The sequence below is a fragment of the Saccopteryx leptura genome, chromosome 5, assembly GCF_036850995.1.
Source record: "Saccopteryx leptura isolate mSacLep1 chromosome 5, mSacLep1_pri_phased_curated, whole genome shotgun sequence".
Taxonomy (NCBI): domain Eukaryota; kingdom Metazoa; phylum Chordata; class Mammalia; order Chiroptera; family Emballonuridae; genus Saccopteryx; species Saccopteryx leptura.
In genome coordinates this window covers 3,605,775-3,624,554 of record NC_089507.1, presented here as the reverse complement: position 1 = coordinate 3,624,554, position 18,780 = coordinate 3,605,775, and the positions used below count along the sequence as shown (strand labels likewise).

General features: G+C 51.3%; 1 protein-coding gene across 2 annotated transcripts in view; it reads left to right on the top strand.

Moving 5' to 3' along the window:
- Positions 1-18,780, top strand: part of KIAA0232 (KIAA0232 ortholog) — a 98,524-nt gene that overhangs the window by 61,494 nt on the left and 18,250 nt on the right. For both annotated transcript variants that reach the window (XM_066387367.1, XM_066387366.1), the window contains exons 4-6: positions 7,630-7,696; positions 8,724-8,805; positions 11,049-14,313. In XM_066387367.1, the coding sequence (XP_066243464.1) occupies positions 7,630-7,696; positions 8,724-8,805; positions 11,049-14,313 (3,414 nt within the window). The remainder of the gene's footprint in view (positions 1-7,629; positions 7,697-8,723; positions 8,806-11,048; positions 14,314-18,780) is intronic.

The window sequence follows — 18,780 nt, the reverse complement described above, 5'->3', positions numbered from 1 at the left end:
GGGGGATGGGACTAGCAGAAACCAACCGTCAGGATCACAGCTAACATGGAGCTGTGGGGAAGGGCGTGTAAATGGCCTTCACCAACTTAATCAAACAATCGAGTTATGGGGAAGAGCTTAGCCTTTAGCAGCTTAATCAAGCAAGGGAGATGGGGGATGAGCAGCAAGGCCCCGGTCAGCTTTCTGCCAGTCCTCACACCATTGTCCCCCCCAGATCTACACTGCAAGGCCCCTGTCAGCTTTCTGCCAGTCCTCACACCATTGTCCCCCCCAGATCTACACTGCAAGGCCCCTGTCAGCTTTCTGCCAGTCCTCACACCATTGTCCCCCCCAGATCTACACTGCAAGGCCCCTGTCGGCTTTCTGCCAGTCCTCACACCATTGTCCCCCCCAGATCTACACTGCAAGGACTCTGTCGGCTTTCTGCCAGTCCTCACACCATTGTCCCCCCCAGATCTACACTGCAAGGACTCTGTCGGCTTTCTGCCAGTCCTCACACCATTGTCCCCCCCAGATCTACACTGCAAGGACTCTGTCGGCTTTCTGCCAGTCCTCACACCATTGTCCCCCCCAGATCTACACTGCAAGGACTCTGTCGGCTTTCTGCCAGTCCTCACACCATTGTCCCCCCCAGATCTACACTGCAAGGACTCTGTCGGCTTTCTGCCAGTCCTCACACCATTGTCCCCCCCAGATCTACACTGCAAGGACTCTGTCGGCTTTCTGCCAGTCCTCACACCATTGTCCCCCCCAGATCTACACTGCAAGGACTCTGTCGGCTTTCTGCCAGTCCTCACACCATTGTCCCCCCCAGATCTACACTGCAAGGACTCTGTCGGCTTTCTGCCAGTCCTCACACCATTGTCCCCCCCAGATCTACACTGCAAGGACTCTGTCGGCTTTCTGCCAGTCCTCACACCATTGTCCCCCCCAGATCTACACTGCAAGGACTCTGTCGGCTTTCTGCCAGTCCTCACACCATTGTCCCCCCCAGATCTACACTGCAAGGACTCTGTCGGCTTTCTGCCAGTCCTCACACCATTGTCCCCCCCAGATCTACACTGCAAGGACTCTGTCGGCTTGCAGTCTCTTACACAAGACAGTAAACAGGTGATGCTGAGGTTAAGTGGCAGGTAGGGGTGGTGCTAACTGCTACATGCAAGGTGAGTTCTGTTCTCATTATTGCGTGTGCAGGTGTGACTGTTACAGGTGCAGAGCTGACGGTTTCTACAGGACCATCCATGATTATCAGACACTTCCCTGCGCCATGGGTGTAAAGCCAGTAGCTGCGGCCACCATCACAGCCGCCTGGCCCGTGCAGGTTCCCGTTCAGTTTGGGCAGTAATGAAACAACCCAGCCAAGAACTGGCGGGCATTACCTTTATTCCTGCTCGCAACCAGCGGGCGAGAAATACACACAGCGGGAAAACACTTCCCTTTCCATTCAGGGCTCCCAGAGCCACTGACTTTCTCTGGTGTTTTCCTAGAATCAAAGGCCCAGTAGTCTCACTCAGTCCCTTCCGCATGCCTCCATCTTGGCTGCCTCCTTCCCTGCAACCATGTGGTCTTCTCCTCTCCCCAAATGGCCGCCTAGCTCTTAAAACTTTTTGTGGGAAAGTCCTCCCCCAGCACACATTAGCATAACCAAGCCCCTTCCCAAGCAGGAAGGCAATCAGCCACCCCACATGGGGAGGGCCATTTTTAATAAAAGTGAGCGGAACCAAACAACACAAATTGTACGAACTCATCTGCCCAACAGTGGGTTTTTGGGGTTTTTTTCTTTTTTTGAGAGAGACGGGAGAGAGAGTCGGGAACGTGGAGCTGCTCCAGTGTGTGCCCGCCTGGGGAGTCGAGCCAGCAACCTCTGTGCTGCGGGGTGACGCTTCTCGGCCAGGGTTTCTTTTTTTTTAAAATTTTTTTATTTTCAGAGACACAGAGAGAGGAAGGGAGAGAGAGGGTAGGAGGAAGGGAAGCACTCATTTCTTGCTCCACTCTGTTGTCTGCTTCCCCTGGTGCCCTGACGGGATCGAACCGGCAATCTCTGCACTTCCAGATGGAAAATTCATTTTCTATAACGTTTGCATTTTTTTTTTTTTTTGAGAGAGAGTGAGAGAGAAAGAGGGGAAGGGAAAGAAATGAGCAGCATCAACTTGTTGCTTTACTTTAGTTATTCATTGATTACTTCTCATACATTCCTTGACCAGGGACTCCAGCCAGGCCGGTGACCCCTTGCTCAAGCCAGCGACCTTGAGATCATGATGATGAGCCCACACTCATGCCAGTGACCTCAGGGTCTCGCACTTGGGTCCTCAGAGTCCCAGGTCGAGACTAACCACTGTACCACCGCTAGTCAGGCTGTTTGCATTTATTTCAGCTGCATCAGTGCTGGCCCGGAAAGGGATGTGTGCTGTGGTGTGACGCGGCGATGGGCAGCTCAGCCCCAGAGCGGTGGTTTGTATTCAGTGGTGTTTTCCTGAGCTGTCGCTCTTGTTTGTTCTCAGTGGACATGGTACGTGTGCAATATTGTTAAATGTCCCCAGACCTCTCTTTCTCTGTTTAAAAATACACGAAACAGAATATTGAAATGTGACAGCACTTATTGTTTTGGTTTTGTTCTCTCTTCAGAATTAGAGCTCTTGTTTTGTTTGTTTTTAATAATTAGTTATATTTCTATTGTTTTTATTGTGCTACTTAAAACAAAATCCAAACTATGATTTTGGCTCCCATTTTGGGAATGGTTTGATCAGCAGCTCTGCGTGTTCTGTTTGGGGAGCGAGTAAAGGTAGAATGAATGCGAACTTCAGTGAAGCTCGTTTTGCGAGGAATGGCGCTGCTGCCAGGCTGGGGCAGCGCCCGGGTCTGTGGTTGTGGAGCGAGCCTCACAGAGGGTCTGTGCCCTGGGTGTGGTCAGTCCTCCTGCAGTTCCTCCTGGAACGAGCCTCACAGAGGGTCTGTGCCCTGGGTGTGGTCAGTCCTCCTGCAGTTCCTCCTGGACTGAGCCTCACAGAGGTCTGTGCCCTGGGTGTGGTCAGTCCTCCTGCAGTTCCTCCTGGAACGAGCCTCACAGAGGGTCTGTGCCCTGGGTGTGGTCAGTCCTCCTGCAGTCTCTCCTGGAACGAGCCTCACAGAGGGTCTGTGCCCTGGGTGTGGTCAGTCCTCCTGCAGTCTCTCCTGGACCGAGCCTCACAGAGGGTCTGTGCCCTGGGTGTGGTCAGTCCTCCTGCAGTTCCTCCTGGACCGAGCCTCACAGAGGTCTGTGCCCTGGGTGTGGTCAGTCCTCCTGCAGTTCCTCCTGGACCGAGCCTCACAGAGGTCTGTGCCCTGGGTGTGGTCAGTCCTCCTGCAGTCTCTCCTGGACCGAGCCTCACAGAGGGTCTGTGCCCTGGGTGTGGTCAGTCCTCCTGCAGTCTCTCCTGGACCGAGCCTCACAGAGGGTCTGTGCCCTGGGTGTGGTCAGTCCTCCTGCAGTCTCTCCTGGACCGAGCCTCACAGAGGGTCTGTGCCCTGGGTGTGGTCAGTCCTCCTGCAGTCTCTCCTGGACCGAGCCTCACAGAGGGTCTGTGCCCTGGGTGTGGTCAGTCCTCCTGCAGTTCCTCCTGGACCGAGCCTCACAGAGGTCTGTGCCCTGGGTGTGGTCAGTCCTCCTGCAGTTCCTCCTGGACCGAGCCTCACAGAGGTCTGTGCCCTGGGTGTGGTCAGTCCTCCTGCAGTCTCTCCTGGACCGAGCCTCACAGAGGGTCTGTGCCCTGGGTGTGGTCAGTCCTCCTGCAGTCTCTCCTGGACCGAGCCTCACAGAGGGTCTGTGCCCTGGGTGTGGTCAGTCCTCCTGCAGTCTCTCCTGGACCGAGCCTCACAGAGGGTCTGTGCCCTGGGTGTGGTCAGTCCTCCTGCAGTTTCCCCTGTTCTCACCCAGCCAAGCCCAGTCAGAGACACAGCCTCTTACCAGTTCGCACGCGTGTTTATATGCTGTGCAGGGTTGTCTGTGCAAAAGCCATGCAAGGTATTTCAGAGCAGTCTACTTCCAAGATTAGCTTTGACCGTGTATATTCATTGTCCCTTTGCAAGCCGATGTTTAAATTTGACTCATTCTGGCTAATAAAAGCATCATAACAATGATAGGTATCACTCCTTGAGTGCTGAAGTGGACATGTGCGCCATCTGGTGCTGTGTGCCCAGTGCTCCCTCTGCAGGTCAGCGCCTGAGACACGGCTGTGCTGAGGTCGCCTGTGCTCAGCACTGCGTGGTCACACCAGCCTGCGGGGTAGCCTGGCCCTGTCTCCTTGGGTGTAGCTGCAGCTGGGCCTGTCGGCCATTACAAGGACTCAGGCTTTTCCTCTGAGGAGCCTGCGGGTTGGAGAGTTTGGAGCAGAGGGTCATGTAACTGGGCCCCATGCTTGTAAGAGGCTGCCGTGCTCTGAGACTGGCCCGGCCAGGTGGGGCGGGTGACGGAGCAGTGGAGGCAGCCAGGCAGGCAGGGCTGGGGAGGGCCGCGGGGGGTCCCCGTGGGGGGGGGGGTCCACGTGTACATATCTTGTATTTTGAGGGTAGGGCTGACAGGATTGGACGTGTGGGGGGGGAATGGAGGAGTCAAGGAAAATAGCCAAGGTTTTTTATCTGAGCAGCTGTAGGAATGGCATTTTCATTTATTGGGGAAAAGGAAATGAGGGAGGAACACGGACTCGTGGTGGCTGCGTGGGCAGGGGGTGTGGAGACAGATTTGGATGTGAGAGGCCTGTGCCAGCACCAAGTGGAGATTGTGAAAAGGCAGTTAGATGTGCATGTGTGGGGCCGGTCACAGGGGAAGAGGTAAAGGACAGACTGTTTGCTTGTTCGTTTATCTCACCCAGAACTGGCCCTCTCACAGGGCTTGGTAGGGCCCAGCAGGAAGCTAAGTGATTAAGACAGTAGGGAGAGGGGAGGCCTGTGGTCAGCCGCCAAGCAGAGGCCCATCTCGTCCGGAGACCACACACCCTTGCTGCCCAGTGGGCCTGGGGCAGTGTAGGAATTCAGACCCTGGTCTGTGGGATCCAAACACATTCCACTTGGCCGTTTTCTCTGAGAAGTAAGAGTTACTACAACATAAATGCCATTAGGACAGGACCCTTGTCCCTGTGCCCTGCCCACCGCATTGGGGTGCTCCTGGCTATTTTCTGACTGCACGAGTGAGCGGGTGGGGGACCGTGGTGGTGGTCTGGAAGGCTGTGCACGGACGGACGGACCTGAGCCGTGCTGCTCTGCCGTGCGGCTGCGCAGTGCTCAGACTCGGAGTGCTGCCGTCTGAACCTTGGAGTGCTCTTACCGTGTGCAGAGCACCCAGCCGTTTGTCTGGTACTGGCTGCTGAGTGTCCTTGTCATAGTTAAAAAAGCGGTGGTTGAGCCAAGTGGTATAATGTTAGCATTTTTTCCCCCACTTACAGCATGTTCTCACTAAAATATGGGTATAATTTATTTTATTTCTTAAGATACTACAGGCTCTCAATAGTCTTGAAAGCTGTGGATATGGTATACTATTAAAATATGATTGTTAAGATTATCTAATAGTTTACATTATAGTTGGGGAAACAAACAGTTTCTCATTCACAGCTCCCAGTAAGTAATTTGGAGTACCTGCCAGGTGAAGACAGCGCGGTGGCTGCTGCTTACAGCCCCTTTTCCTTCTCAGTGTGTTATTAGGATGACCCAGGGGTCTGAATACACATAAATATATTTAGATTAAAAACATACAGAAATGCACGCGTGTAGGATGCTGCAGTCAGGGAAAGAAGAGGAGCCTGGTGGGGAGAACTTGCTCTATGCAGAGTTGAGGTGTAAGTTCAGTTTCTTTGTCGTGTGTGTGTAAGAGCAGATGATGTACTTCTGAGTCGTATCAGTCTCCAGGACTACTAGATTTTACAGTTGCATCGAGTTCCAAGACAAAGCAGAAGAAAGAGTATCGAGTCCCTTGGTTGTGTGAGGTTCTAGCCCGTGGACTGCAGTGGCCAGCTGCCTTAGTGCTGAAGGAGAGGGGGAGCGGATCCGAGGCTCACTGTTCTGCACTGGGACTGGCCTGGCTTCAGAAACAGTGACATAGGCTTGTGTACAGAGCAGCGTGCAGCAGGCGCGCGTCAGCTGACACTGGTGTTAGGTTCAGGATCTGGAGGAAGTGGAATAAAACGGCCCTACTCAGCCCAGCTTGAGCACTATGGTAAGCAGTCTCCCTGATGGAATTGTGTGGTCGGAGCAGTGTTTGTGACTAATGGCTGCCGTGGTTGTGAAGAGTGTTTTTGAGGAAAGAGCAGTTCTCTTTTGGCCCACTTCCCTGTCTCCCTCTGTCCTGTGTCCCTAGTAAAAGCTGCGATCTGATGTGGATAAAATGTAACTGTCATTGTTTACAATTAACCCTTTTCATTGTAATCTTTTGCCTCACACTGTGGCGGGGACCTGGTTTCTCGTTTAGGATAGCTGGACTACTTGTGCTGAGTCATTCTGAGTTAAGTGAGTAGGGCAAAGTTCTATTTTTAGCTTCTCAAGGCCCAGGAGGGCAAAGGGTGAACAGAGTCATGTGCACCTGTTCGGCGGTGCCCACCTAGAGGGACTCAGTTCTCTTTTAAATACTTTCGGTCGCTGAAGAAGGACAAGGTTGCTAGGAAACGCATTCACTTTTTTGTACATTGTAAAAGATTTTTCTTTCCTATTGTGAGAAATGGAAAAGTGTTCAAGTTTAAAAGTCTACATGAGTAAAAGGTTGTTTGTGCCTATTTATAACATTCATTTTTCCTTAGAGGTCGGCTATAGTCTTGTCCTCCCAACTTCAGACTCTCCCGGGCACTCCTTCAGTTGTGCCCTGGTTCTGCACAGAGGCTGCACCCTTCCCGTGGGCTTAAAGGGACAACACTGCCAGGTCGGCAGCTTTCCAGACTGCTCCTTGTTGCAGTCGTGAGTGTTCACTTTAAGAGAGAAAAATCATTTTGTTTTCTTAGACCAGGAGCTTCTTGAGGACTCAGATGAACTTTCTGTGGTTTTTCTTTGTGTTGAGTTTGGTATAAGACCTCACTGGCATAGGTGGGGAATAGAGGGTGACTCTTCAGTCGTACGGTGGGCATTCAGGTCCGTAGGCTGCCCCATCAGCGAGAGGTCATGCTATACTATTCTGGCAAGACAGAAGTCTTTTTTTTTTAGTAATTGCTACTGAATATATATATACTGCTCACAAAAAATAAGGGATATTTCCAAATGAATATGAAGCAATAAAAAAAAGAAGCATCTGGTGGGGTTTTTTTTATTTAACAAGAACATCAGAAAAGCAAACGACAAGTCAAGGAAAGTTTGATTATGCAAATGAGATGCAAAACCAACTTTTATTTCATTGGTGAAAATGCACTTGACCAAAGGCTGTAAGTAGAGTGTCTGCCTGTTCCCTGATCCCCTAGTTTTTGTGAGCAGTGTACTTAATTGGTAAAATATTGACACTAAATTGGATCTACAAACATATAATTTTCAAACTCTTCTGTTTATTAAAATATCAGTACTGTATTTCTTTTGGAACATGGAAAATGAATTTATTTGTAAAACCTTTATATTAAAACAAAAGCATACAAATACTGAACTTTACTCCCGGCGGTAACCAGTGGTGTGTGTGTTCTCACGCAGAGCTCCGGCATCGAGATGTTAGTGGAGGAGCTCTGCTCCCGGCTGAAAGACCTGCAGAGTAAGCAAGGTGAGCGCACTCCCCACGGGCTGTTCACACGGGGCGGGCGGATGGACGAGGTCAGCGCAGAATGGGGGGAGGGAAAGCTTAGAATTGAGCAAAACAAGAACAAGGGACAAGTCCCTTGTGCTCGGAGGCAGCCTCTCAGTCATTGGGAGACAGGCCCCCCGGTGCCGCCTGGGGAGGGCCAGGGCCGATTCCTGAAGCCCAGAGACGGAGAGCAGCACTGGACTGCTCTCAGCCACTGCCCTGGGCGTCTGCTAAGACACCGGGCCTCCAGAGGTGCTGGCCTCAGCTCTCTCAGGTTTAGAAGGACCTTCTGCCTCGGCTCTTGGAGTTTTGAGGAAGCAGGCTTGACAACCTCAGTAAGTCATCTGCTCTCAGGAACCCTCACAACTCCTTTCCTCAACTTTTCTGTAGCCCTTGGAGGGAGAGCTGCACAGAGATTGGGAGCCTTGGCTTTCCTGCCCTCTTGGTGCCCCTGTCCCTGCCTGTCGCGGCCGTCGCTGCCCACCAAGGCGGGCCTTCAGTTATGGATGTGGCTTGTTTTAATTCCCAGGCAGCTGAGGGGATAGCCCCTTGATTCCATGTTAGTTGAAACACAGCCCTTGGACACTTAGGTGTTAAGTGACGGATTGTGAATTGTGATTAAAAATTTTCTTGGCAGATTAGCATTAGTTAAAGTGAGTCAGTATAAAAATCCATGAGTACAAAATTTTGTGAGAAACTATTTTTGTAATCTAAACAGATGTTGTCTCCTTCTGGTGTAATTAACGAGTACACAGGGGAGTTAATCTGTGAGTAAGTGCCCCTAGAGCACTGGCTCAGGATAAGGTGAACCGGCCTCCCCTCTTGGCCTGTGTTTCTGTGGCTTAGAGAATTTGCTCGGGCACCCTGAAGAAGTAGATGTTGATTAAAAAGACAAACTGCTATACAGTTCTTTTTAAGTCACAGAAACCTGTATAATTTCTATTACAGTTACTCGAGAAATTTTAAAAAACATGACAGATCTTTCTGAATTTTTGTTTCATAACAGAAGAGAAGATTCACAAAAAGTTAGAGGGGTCTCCTTCTCCAGATGCAGAACTATCCCCTACAGCAAAGGATCAAGTGGAAATGTATGTACGACTGTATTCAGTATTGAACTGTGCATTTGTTAAAGTCAGGCTATTAATTGTTACATGGTTTACAGTTTTTGGTCATCATCTTGCATGTAGTTTCATATTTTATAGTTCATGAGACATTAATTGAGCACTTGTATACTTGGCACAATTCAAAGGTGAATACGATGGTTCTGTCTTTAATATTCATATTGAATCAGTAGTTGTGCAATGAATGAGTGAAACAAACAAGGTTTTTACAGTCAGTTCATGTCCTGTTACCTTTGAACTTCAGGCCAGTCCTTTGGGACAGCTGGAAGAAATTATGCTTATCCTTGTTTCACACACCGGAAACCAGTTTCCCACCGCTGATTCCAAAGGGAACATGGGCATGTCATTGACTCTGTCGACTGTGTTTGCTAAAGACGCTTTCAGTTCTTTCTTTATAAATGGTTAGTGTTAAAATCACCTGCATTATAAGCAGACTTCTTTTTTTTTTATTAATTAATTTATTCATTTAGAGAGGGGAGAGAGAGAGAGAGAAAGAGGTAGAGAGAGAGAAGGGGGGAGGAGCAGGAAGCATCAACTCCCATACGTGCCTTGACCAGGCAAGCCCAGGGTTTCTAACCGGCAACCTCAGTGTTCCAGGTCGACACTTTATCCACTGTGCCACCACAGGCCAGGCTAAGCAGAGTTTTTATTATACATTTTATTTGACTTTTCTGAACTTCTCAAACTTAAGGGGAAAATAGCATTTGGTTGGTTTCCGTGAACCTGCGCTGTCTGGCCTGGTAGGTGTGAGCCGCGTGTGGCTCCTTCAGGTGGGATGTACTGTGAGTGTAAATTCTCACCAGGTTTCAAACACTTAGTATAAAAAGAATGTAACTAGTTCATTAACATCTTTTAATATCGATTACATATTGAAATGATCTTCAGGTTCTATTTGGTTAAATACAGTATGTTTTTGAAATTAATTTCACCTCTTTCTTAGACATTTAATGTGACTCCTAGTACATTAAAAATTACGTATGAGGCACTCAGTCTGTTTCTGTTAGACAGCTATAGTCAAACCGAAAAGGACAGCCAGATACAGGCCTTTCTCACTGCATGGGCGACCCTGATGGTGGTTGCATCCGGAGCGGGCATCCGGAGCGGCAGTCCCCTGGTAGCCAGCCTGACTCGAGGTGCTTCCGGCAGCAGTCTGTCTCACCGTGAGATCTCCAGTGGCTACCAGTTTCCTAGCAAAGTAAAAACTTTTTCCTTGCTTTTAAGCCCTCTGAAACCAGCCTCCCGACTTCCCTGCTCTGCATTTCCAGCGGCCGCTGGTCTGATCAGGCGTCGGACGTGGTCAGGCCCACGCCAGATTCCTGCCCCTCAGTCATTGCTCACCGCCTGCTGCCTCTCGGGACCGTCAGCTCACTTACGGTCCATTGTCACTAACTGTTCTGGGCCCCGCCAGCATCCTCTTTCCTGAACCCTGAATACCAGCATCCCTACTAACTCTGGGGGTCTCCCTAGTGCCCGGCATTGGGCTCGCCTCCTGAGGAAAGAGGTGACAGCGACAGTAGTCCCTTACAAAGGTGCTGCTACCACTCATTCCCATTCTTAATTCCTTTACTCCTCACAGCTGTGAGGTCAGTGCTGTTATCACCCCCTTTTGTAGGCCAGGAAGCCCAGCCACAGAGAGGGTAGGTGACATGCCGGAGGTCGTGACAACTAGAAGGTGACAGTCAAGATTCAGGTTCAGGAAGCGTGGCCTCAGATCATGCTTGCAGGTCTTTGCCACCTGGCCTTCTGGCTGTGTCCGCCCGGCGCTCGCAGACCTGTGAGGTGGGCCAGGTGACTGTCAGTTTATGGCGGAGCAGATGCATGGAGCAGAACATGGACTCATCCGCTGAAAGTCACGAGCATAGTGAGTGACTGAGCTGAGACGGAAATTAGCTATCTCTTATCAGGAGATTATACTTTTCCCACTACATTGTACTTTTCACTTGCGGCCCCTTAAATAAACTTCAGGCTTTGAAGAAAAAACTCTTTTTACATATTTTCTTAACATTCCCATAATGCTTGTCTCAGTGCTTGGTATGTAGGACTTCACATAAAGGCTATTTTATTGTATCACCGATTATTGAGAAGCTGATGGCTCATGGGTGACGTAAGCGTTGACTGTGAGAATGAAATTGCATCTCTGAGGTCGGCAATGCCGCCTCCCTGTGTCGGGTGCATCTGTGCCGCTTCTGAGCCCTCCCGCTGTCTTGCAGGTACTACGAGGCGTTCCCGCCCCTCTCTGAGAAGCCCGTCTGCCCGCAGGAGGTGGTGACCGTGTGGAACACGCCTGCAGCCGGCTCCTGCTCCAGCTCCTCGTCGTCCTCCGCCCCGCCGGCCAGCACAGACACGTCCTCGCCCAAGGACTGCGCCAGTGAGGGGGAGGCCGCGCGGGGACGGGGCGGGGAGGTGCCCGCCGCTGCGCAGGAGAAGGCCCCGGGCAGAAGCCGAAGCGAGAAGGAGAGCAGGTTCAGTCACTGCGCGATGGAAGAAAAGCCCGCCCTGTACAAAAGGCAGATCCGACACAGACCCGAAGGGAAGCCTCGCCCTCGCTCCTGGTCGTCCGGCTCTAGTGAAGCGGGCTCCAGTTCCAGCGGCCACCAGGGGGAAGGGAGAGCAGCCACGAAGTGCGTGAAGGTGAGACACAAGACACGAGAAATCCGCAGCAAGAAAGGGCGCGGCGGGCAGAGCAGGCTCGCCCTGAAGCACGGCGACAGGGCCGACAGGAGCGGCCACCTGGGCGGCAGCGGTGGCCCCGGCAGGCAGCTGTGCCGACGGGCCAAGAGGCCGCTGAAGGAGGTGGGCCGGAGGGACGCAGAGGGCACCGCGGGTAGAGACCTCTACCTGGACAGCAGGAACGACACGGAGTACAAGGAGGAGCCCCTGTGGTACACCGAGCCCCTGGCGGAGTACTTCGTTCCCTTGAGCAGGAAGAGCAAACTGGAGACCACCTACCGGAACAGACCTGCTGCGCACGACCCGGCAGCAGAGGCGGCGGAAGGCCTGTCTGACTCCCTGCACGGCCTCTGCCTCGGCAGCAGTAACGCTCACAGAACATACCTCGCGGCGGGGACTTTCATCGATGGCCACTTTGTAGAAATGCCCACAGTTATAAACGAGGAGCTCGACCTCACTGGGACCTCTCTCTGTTCTCTCCCGAAGGACGACCAATACTTAGATGATATTCATCTCTCAGAATTAACACACTTCTATGAAGTGGACATTGATCAATCCATGTTGGATCCTGGTGCCTCAGAAACAATGCAAGGAGAAAGTCGGATTCTGAATATGATTCGACAGAAAAGCAAAGAGAAAACAGATTTTGAGGCAGAATGTTGCATAGTGTTAGATGGAATGGAGTTGCAAGGGGAACGTGCAATATGGACAGATGCGACCCGCTCTGTGGGCGCCGAGGGCCTGTTCCTGCAGGACCTTGGCAACCTGGCGCAGTTCTGGGAGTGCTGCTCGTCCAGCTCCGGCGACGCCGACGGGGAGAGTTTTGGGGGAGACTCCCCAATCAGACTGTCTCCCCTCGTAGACAGCGCGGCGCTCGACCCGCATTTGCTCGCTGGCAATCAAGAGCTCTTTTCAGATATTAATGAAGGATCTGGTATAAACTCTTGTTTTTCCGTGTTTGAAGTGCAATGCAGTAATTCTGTTTTACCATTTTCTTTTGAAACACTCAACTTGGGAAGTGAAAATACAGACTCTAGCGTGAATATGCTTGGGAAGACACAGTCTAGATTGTTAATATGGACCAGAAATAGTGCCTTTGAAGAAAACGAACACTGTTCTAATCTTTCAACGAGAACCTGTAGTCCGTGGTCCCACTCAGAAGAAACACGTTCGGACAATGAGACATTAAATATTCAGTTTGAAGAATCCACACAGTTTAACACAGAAGATATTAATTATGTAGTTCCTAGAGTCTCGTCAAATTATGTAGATGAAGAACTTCTAGATTTTTTGCAAGACGAAACTTGCCAGCAGAACAGAACTTTAGGAGAAATCTCTACTTTAGTTTTCAAAAAAAAATCTAAACTAGAATCTGTCTGTGGTATTCAGCTAGAGCAGAAAATGGAGAACAAAACCTTTGAAACGACGCAAGCGTGTCGTGAAAGCCCACGCGGAGATGGCTACAGCTCAGGGGTTATTAAAGACATTTGGACAAAGATAGCAGATAGAAGTTCTGTAGCGATGGTAGAAGTAGAAAGAGTCGCTGATGAGTTGTTTTCGACAGATGTAAATAACTATTGCTGCTGCCTGGATGTGGACGTGGAGGCGGGGCCCCTCCAGGAGCCAGACAAGGCTGTGCAGCGGTCAGAGTACCACCTGTGGGAGGGGCAGAAGGAGAACCCCGAGAAGAGGGCTTTCGGGTCCGGGGAGCTGTCCAAGGTGGACGGTGGGGATTACACCACGCCCTCGAAACCTTGGGACGCAGCCCAGGAGAAGGAGAACGCCTTCATTCTCGGAGGCGTTTATGGAGAACTGAAAACCTTCAGCAACGACGGGGAATGGGCGGTCGTGCCGCCCAGCCACACAAAAGGAAGTTTGTTGCAGTGTGCGGCCTCTGACGTCGTGACCATAGCCGGCACGGACGTCTTCATGACCCCGGGAAACAGTTTCGCTCCCGGGCACAGGCAGTTGTGGAAACCCTACGTATCCTTCGAACAGAACGACCAGCCGAAGAGTGGGGAGAACGGATTAAATAAGGGATTTTCTTTTGTCTTCCATGAAGACTTGCTAGGAGCATGTGGTAACTTTCAAGTCGAAGACCCTGGACTTGAATATTCATTCTCTTCCTTCGACCTAAACAACCCGTTTTCACAGGTTCTTCACGTAGAATGTTCGTTTGAACCCGAAGCGATTGCCTCCTTCAGCCCTGGTTTCAAACCGAAATCAATCCTCTGCTCTGACTCTGACAGCGAAGTGTTTCACCCCAGGATCTGTGGCGTTGACAGAACGCAGTACAGGGCTATCCGGATCTCTCCTAGGACTCACTTCCGCCCCATTTCTGCGTCGGAACTGTCCCCGGGAGGAGGAAGCGACTCGGAGTTTGAGTCTGAGAAAGACGAGGCCAGTCTTCCCGTTCCTCCTCAGGTGGGTGCCTTTGAAGACCCGCAGGCAGACCTCAAGCCCCTGGAAGAAGATGCAGAGAAAGAGGGCCATTACTATGGAAAGTCGGAGCTTGAGTCTGGAAAGTTCCTGCCCAGGTTGAAGAAGTCTGGGATGGAGAAGAGCGCCCAGACGTCGCTGGACTCCCAGGAGGAGTCGGCCGGGGCTCTGCCAGCCGGGAAGCCGAGTCCCTGTTTGGAATGCAGCATGAATGAGTCTCCAGAAATCCACTTAGGAAGCTCAGAGGCCAGTTGTAAAATAATGGCACAGTGTGAGGAAGAAGTGAATAATCTTTGCAGTTGCAAAGCAGGCTGTCAGTTCCCTGCTTATGAAGATAATCCCGTTTCTCCTGGGCAGCTGGAGGAGGTACGTGTCTGTGTGTTGTTGGTATCTGATAAAAGCATTTGATCCAAGAACAGCCATGGAAAGGTAAGTAAAGAGAGGGTCTTAAATTATTGGGACGTGAGCTTAACTGTCTGAAAATTTATCATTAGAATTTTACAGAAGGACTTAAAATGGACTTGATCTTTATAAACTTGAACTAGATGTTTTGCAGGAAAAAAACCCACTTTAGAATAAATTACAGGATATAAGATTCTTATGTATTGTCTGAATATGCATGTATTACGATGAAAGCAAAGTCTAGTACATAAGCGTTACAGCTTTCAAAGTTGACGAACCAGGAGGTGGCACTTTGCTCTTCATTCAGAATAAGCAGCGAGTCTGTCTGACAGCCTCCAGAACGTTGAAATCAATTGCATCTGTATAGAGCGCTCTAAAATGTGTTGTGGTGCATGTAAAAATCCACCCATGATCCACATACAACAAAACAGCGTCTACAGAACCTATGCAAACACTCAATTTATACAAAGTACCCATTCCTGAAGTTGTGTGAACTATCTGTGAAGTATGACAAGTGAGAGGAGTGGTTTTGTTCATGGGAGTCATTGTACCTTTTGACTATTCCTAAGAAGTGGTTTGAGGTTGACTTGATTGTACAAGAAATAATACGTAAAGCAATATGACCTGTTTCACAAGAAAGTAGTGATCTGCCCCCTTTTCAGCTGTTACTCGATAGAGCAGTGCCGGGCCTTTTTAGGAACAGCGTATTCCAGGGACAGTTGGTTAGGAGTCAGGACACCGGTGGCCAGAGCAGACGAGGGCCCCCGCCCTCCCATCCGGCCTCCAGCGCACTCTGCCCTCCTCTGGCACCTCTAACCCTGCCTCAGGCCCCTCCCCCACCGACACAGCCCGGCTCCTCTCCTCTCCCCCACTCCTCCCCTCCTTGCAGCGGAAAGTTTTTCCCTTCTCTTCATTCTTCATGCATTTCATGCCTCTTTTTTAAAATTGCATTTTCCATTTTTCATGAGTCATTTATGTGCTTTCTCTTGTTAGATTATAAGCTCCTTGCGGGTGTGGACCATGCCTTCCTCATTTGGTGGGTTAGGGCCTGGTATGGACACATGTGACAGTAGGAAGCCCGCAGGCACAGCAATCACTGCTCTGATCACGTGCCTGGAAGTCCTTAGACATGAGTTGAATCGCCCTGAAACTCTGAATTCTTAACTTGCTGAGAACAAAAAAACAATGTTGCTAGCCTTTGTCTGTTTGTTTACTGCGCCACTTTTCATCCTTAAATATTCCTTTGTGTACTTTGTATCTCACCTGGCTCCAGATTGGGAAGAAAGAAAAAGAGGGAAGAAGTGCGATTCTGCATCATGCCACTACCATATTCCTTCGCTTTCTAGTATGTTGATGTATTTATGTGTTATCAGAATTCTGGGTTGTCATGGAAAGTTTTAGGCGCCAGCAGAGTCCTCAGGACATTGTGGGGTTGCCCGACAGTCTGGCTGTTGTCGGTACTGTCACCCCTCGTCCTGGCAGCATCGCCAGCGTCGAGAGCCAGCGTGGAGCTTGCTTCTTAGATGCATGAGGTGTGGCGAGGTGGGGAGAGTGGCCTGAAGGGACGGACGGTTTGGGGTCAGGCTGGGACCAGAATCTGCGCCTCTCCGCTCTCGCACTGCCTGGCCTTTCGGCAGCCCCTGCTGGGGTCTCTGCCCTTCTCCAGAGTGAGGACCATCTTTGCAGAGGGTGGTCTGGGAGCCCCATTTTAAAGGTCACTCGTTGCCTACCTATGTCAAAGCAAGCGGACTGACAGTGTAGGAACTTCAGTAGAGTTGGTGCCCAGGAGCATGAATTAGGATTTTTTTCAGAAGTTCAAGCCACCAAACATGTTATCAAATACCCATTGGGTGCCCTGGATGAGTAAGGCATTGACCTTGCCCTCAAGGAAGGTCTAGTCAGAAGACCAACTTGTAAACAGACCATTTATTTCGATTCAAGTAGGTAATTCATTCCGACGGTCAAGTTCAGACCTCACAAGAGGGAACAGGCACAGTGAAGATGCCCCTCCCCACCATCAGCCAGAAGTATGAGCTCTGGTGTCTCTCCCAAGGATATTTTCTGCAGGTATAAGCAAATATATGTTGACATCTATTTCCTCCTATTTTTTCTTATTGAAATGGCACTTTATTATTATCACCCTTCCTTTTTTATTTTCGGAACACTATTTCATTGTGTGGATGTACCATGATTTACCCAGCTAGTCCCTTACCCTTTACGTAATTTTAGGCACCACGGTTAGCAGCGTGGTGGAGGTGAACACAGGATAGCGTGGGAGCCCAGAGGCAAGCCCCCGATCCTGAGAGTCAAGGAGGGAGTTTTGCAGGTTCAGAGAGGATACTGGGCGCATTGGGCAGGCGGAACAGCAGAAGTGAAGGTGCAGAGCTTGAAGTTGACTTCTCACGTGCGGACAGCTGCCGGCAGGAGTTCCTGGCTTCTGAGGCTGAGCAGAGTGTGCCTGGGGGCCGTCCGTACTAAGCGTGCGGCAAAGTGTTCTGCGTTCATGTGCTTGCTGATTAGAGGCTCACACTTGGGAGCCCAGGAAGGAAGCAGAGGCTGTGTTGCCTGGCGGACAGTGTGCCGGGGGAGTCAGGGAGCCGTGATGGGCGGAGGGGGTGGGGCTGTCCCGGAGCTGTGGCACCCAGCCCCCCCGTGCCAGGGACCAGGCCTGCTGCTCCCCATCACCCTCCTGACTGCCCACAGAGACCTGTATCCAGAGAGTGGAGCACCGCCCAGACCCCAGGCTAAGGGACAGACCCGAGTTCTCAGCACTGTTTCGCACTTCCGGTCAGTTGGGGAACCGTCAAGCAGCCGTGTGCTGTCTGCTGTTGGTCTCTCTGCGTGTATCTCTTCATCTGCATTGCCTCTCTTTTCTCCCAGAGAATAAGACTCATTTGGAAGGTTTTCTTCCCCTTTTGTGCCCCAGACAACGGTGCTGACTGTGGCAGTCAGTTCCGGAGCATGGCCTTCCATGTCGGGGCAGGACGTGGCACAGTCTGATACGGGGCCTTTTCCTGGCTCCCCTCTTCAGAGAACCACTGAGCATCACGCTGCTGCTAAAAGTGTTTCTAGTCAGGCTTAAGTTCATGTCTCTTCTTTCTTTCCATTCGTTCACCAAAGAGTCATTAAGAGCCTGTTATGTCCGGGTGCTGTTCTAGATGCTGTGTGTAAGGAACAGACAAAGAGGGCCGCGTCTGTGGCCTTACGCCCAACAAGCACTGGTTTCCGCGTTCCACCAGGAGCACCGGGTTCTGTGGTCCGCCAGGACGCGGTGCTGTAGGGGGAAGGAGCACCGGGTTCTGTGGTCCGCCAGGACGCGGTGCCGTAGGGGGAAGGAGCACCGGGTTCTGTGGTCCGCCAGGACGCGGTGCCGTAGGGGGGAGGAGCACTGGGTTCTGTGGTCCGCCAGGATGCGGTGCCGTAGGGGGGAGGAGCACTGGGTTCTGTGGTCCGCCAGGATGCGGTGCCGTAGGGGGGAGGAGCACTGGGTTCTGTGTCCGCCAGGATGCGGTGCCGTAGGGGGGAGGAGCACCGGGTTCTGTGGTCCGCCAGGAGCACCGGGTTCTGTAGTCCGCCAGGACGCGGTGCCGTAGGGGGGAGGAGCACCGGGTCCTGTGGTCCGCCAGGACGCGGTGCCGTAGGGGGAAGGAGCACCGGGTCCTGTGGTCCGCCAGGACGCGGTGGCGTAGGGGGAAGGAGCACCGAGTTCTGTGGTCCGCCAGGAGCACCGGGTCCTGTGGTCTGCCAGGATGCGGTGCCGTAGGGGGAAGGAGCACCGGGTTCTGTGGTCCGCCAGGATGCAGTGTCATGGGGGGACATGGCACTGGGTACGGGTGTGGGCGACGAGGGTGCTTGTGGGAGTTGGCCACCATCGGTCTGGCGTCTGGGCAGCCTCCTGGGTCGGCGATCTCAGCGCAGGCCTGCAGATAGCGAGCCGTGAGCCATCTGCAGGGAACAGGTGCCCCCTGGCAGGGCTGTGCCTAGTCTCGCTCAAGGTTGCAGTCTCTTGTTTTTCCTCTGTTCTCCTCATTCTTTTTATTCTCAGCCAGGCCAGAAGTCAAATTAGTACAGTAAGCAGGCATTATTGAAACAAAGCATGGCTGTCTATACTGTGCAACCTAAAACTTGTACAGAGCTAAGTGGAAAGAGTCATAGAATAATGCATGTTCACATGGCAGCGGTAATATAGTTCATGCTGATAACCCTGACAGGGTCGCGTGGTCGCTAGACTTATTCTGATGATTGCTTCCTTGAGTTTATAAATGTTGAATAACTATGTTGTACATCTGAGACAAATACTATTTTGCAGACTATATTTTAACAAAAACAAAAAAAAATCAGGAGACAAAACAGCATAAAAAATAATGTATGTTCATTGACTGTGTGCAGCAGAAGACAAGACAGGCCCTGACGTGGAAACTGACCCCGTGT